Here is a 2,314-nt window from a genome sequence, read left to right as displayed (position 1 = left end):
GGCAGGGGTTATCTCCTACATTGATTCCCTGTCTCTGTCTCTTAAGCCCCACTACGGCAACATCGAACATGGGATTGGGGGTATATATCGATAAAAAAAGATATAGAGAATCTGACCGACTCAAAATCGCTTATTTCTACCTCGGTTTTTTCAAGCTGTTATTCATCACGACTCAGTTTGATTTTGTACACGACCTTCACAACCCACTGCCTTCACATCCATTCTATCGCTCGTACCTTTGTTCATTATCATTATCATCATCATCATCATCATCATTATCATCATCAATATCACCATTATCATTAATATTATTATGCGGGGTCCCCAAACTTTTTCCTGTGAGGGCCACATAACATTCCCTTCTCAGATGGGGGGCCGGGGTCAGTTTGTAACAGAAAAAGTGTGACGATTGCAGGAGTGCCTAAACGTAAAATTATTGTTTTCCAGAAAGCACAATCAAATAACCCTTTCTGGATTCTTCACAGAACAAAAGTCAGGAAATAAATAATAACACTATTAATGAAATAAATAATAACCAAATAACCCTCTGTGGGTTCTTCACAGAAAAAAACATAAACTTTCTGTTGTGCCGTGCACAATCTTAACAGGTCCAAGTTCAGCTTAGTTGTCAGAGCAGAATCTCTTACTTAAATGACTCATATGAGCAGTCTCTCAAAGTTCTTGTGTCCCTTCCTTATAATCCTTTTGTAGGTTTCAGTAGGCTTGTAGACATCGCTGTTTGCATCTCTCTCTCTCTCATCAACTTCCCTGTGAAAACCACAAAGCAAGCAGGCTGAGAAACTGAACTAAGTGATACAGCACCTACACAGCACAACCAGTACCACTACCAGTATGGTTGTGGAGATGGATTTTATCTAGTAGATTTTATTATGATTATATTTGTTTTTACTCAGAATGACTCATTCAAGTCAGAAAAGTGAGCTTACCTTTGTATGTTCATCAGTGTGAACTGTGGGCCTGCATCTGGCTGGTGAGAAGTTGAATGTCAGGTTCCATTCTAGTCACTGCCAGTCTCAAACACTGATGCATCTGTCAATCTTGATCTCACTGGAGTTTTCAGCAGTTTCATGTGTGAAAAGGTTTGCTCGCAGATATACGTGCTGCCAAAAAGTGTGGACATCTTCATTGCGTGTTTTCTGATGTTAGGGTATGTGTCGTTTGGGAGGGCGGCATAGAAGTCAATGAGACTGTTGGGCTTGAACGCATCTTTCAAAACATCACAGTTCTGTAACTCGGCCAACTCAAACTGATAAGAAGGCTGGGCTTTATCAATGTCGGCAACAAAGAGGTTCTGGAAAAGACGGATTTCTTTTGCATAAACATGTAGTTCACGGAATCGCACACCGAACTCCGCCTTCAGCATTTCCAGTGCTTCCACACACTTTTCAGCTGGAAACGGGACCACTGGGTTCTCTGCAGAGAGGCTGTGCTTTTTCACTTGTCCCAAAAGCAGCTCTAGTTTCACCTCAAATGCTTTTATGCGGGAATACATGTCGCAAATGAGTTTCCCCTGGCCTTGTAGCTGCAAGTTAAAGCTGTTCAGCATTTCTGCCATGTCTGTTAAATATGCGAGGTGCCATTTCCATTCTGGGTCGATCAGCTCTGGCACCGTTTTGTTTTGTGAATGAAGAAATGAGTTACTTTCAGGTAGCAGCTCGTATAAACGCCTCAAAACTCTGCCCCGGCTCAACCATCGGACCTCTGTGTAGTACAGCATATCTCCGTGTGCAGATTCCAGTTCAGACAGGAATTCTTGGAACTGCCTGTGTTTAACTCCCTTTGCTCTGATGAAGTTTATGCATGACACCACAACCTTCATAACAGAATCCCACGTCAACACTTTGCAGACAGTGCATGCTGGTGAATTAGGCAGTGGACTTGTAGCGTGGCGGTGAGACCTCGTTCTTCCGTCTCCCGGTTCATGAGTCCTATTAGACCCCGAGACATACCCACCATACTAGGAGCCCCATCAGTTGTGATGCTGGCCAGCTTTGACCAGTTCAGATCAAACTCTTCCATGGTTTGGTACACTTTGCCGAAAATATCCTCCCCCGTCTTAGTCCCTTTGAGACTTTGGAGGGCTGCCAGCTCCTCGCGCATCTCAAAGTTTGCACTAACTCCACGAGTAAGAATGAGCAGCTGCGCGGTGTCCTGCACGTCAGTGCTTTCATTCAGTGCTAATGAAAAAAATTCAAATTCTTTCGTCTTCTGTTGCAGCTGGGCATATACATTACCCCTGATTTCTTCAATGCGTCTGGTGATTGTACTCGCTGATAGACTCACAGCATTAAAG

General features: G+C 43.6%; 2 protein-coding genes across 2 annotated transcripts in view; both read right to left on the bottom strand.

Annotated features, from left to right (window-relative positions):
- Window positions 1–1,018: 1,018 nt before the first annotated feature.
- Window positions 1,019–1,840, bottom strand: LOC119575937 (general transcription factor II-I repeat domain-containing protein 2-like). The gene has a single exon (XM_037923470.1). It carries the CDS (start codon window positions 1,838–1,840, stop codon window positions 1,019–1,021), a length of 822 nt encoding a protein of 273 aa, XP_037779398.1.
- Window positions 1,841–1,854: 14 nt separating this feature from the next.
- The window catches only part of LOC119575936 (general transcription factor II-I repeat domain-containing protein 2-like), a 2,599-nt gene continuing 2,139 nt past the window's right edge, over window positions 1,855–2,314 (bottom strand). The window contains exon 2 of the mRNA XM_037923469.1: window positions 1,855–2,314. This exon is cut by the window's right edge and continues 301 nt beyond it. Within this exon, the coding sequence (XP_037779397.1) occupies window positions 1,855–2,314 (460 nt within the window).

Source organism: Penaeus monodon, chromosome 8 (assembly GCF_015228065.2).
Source record: "Penaeus monodon isolate SGIC_2016 chromosome 8, NSTDA_Pmon_1, whole genome shotgun sequence".
Classification (NCBI taxonomy): Eukaryota; Metazoa; Arthropoda; class Malacostraca; order Decapoda; family Penaeidae; genus Penaeus; species Penaeus monodon.
Note: the sequence above shows the minus strand (reverse complement) of the source record. Positions and strands in the feature narration are given on the sequence as shown.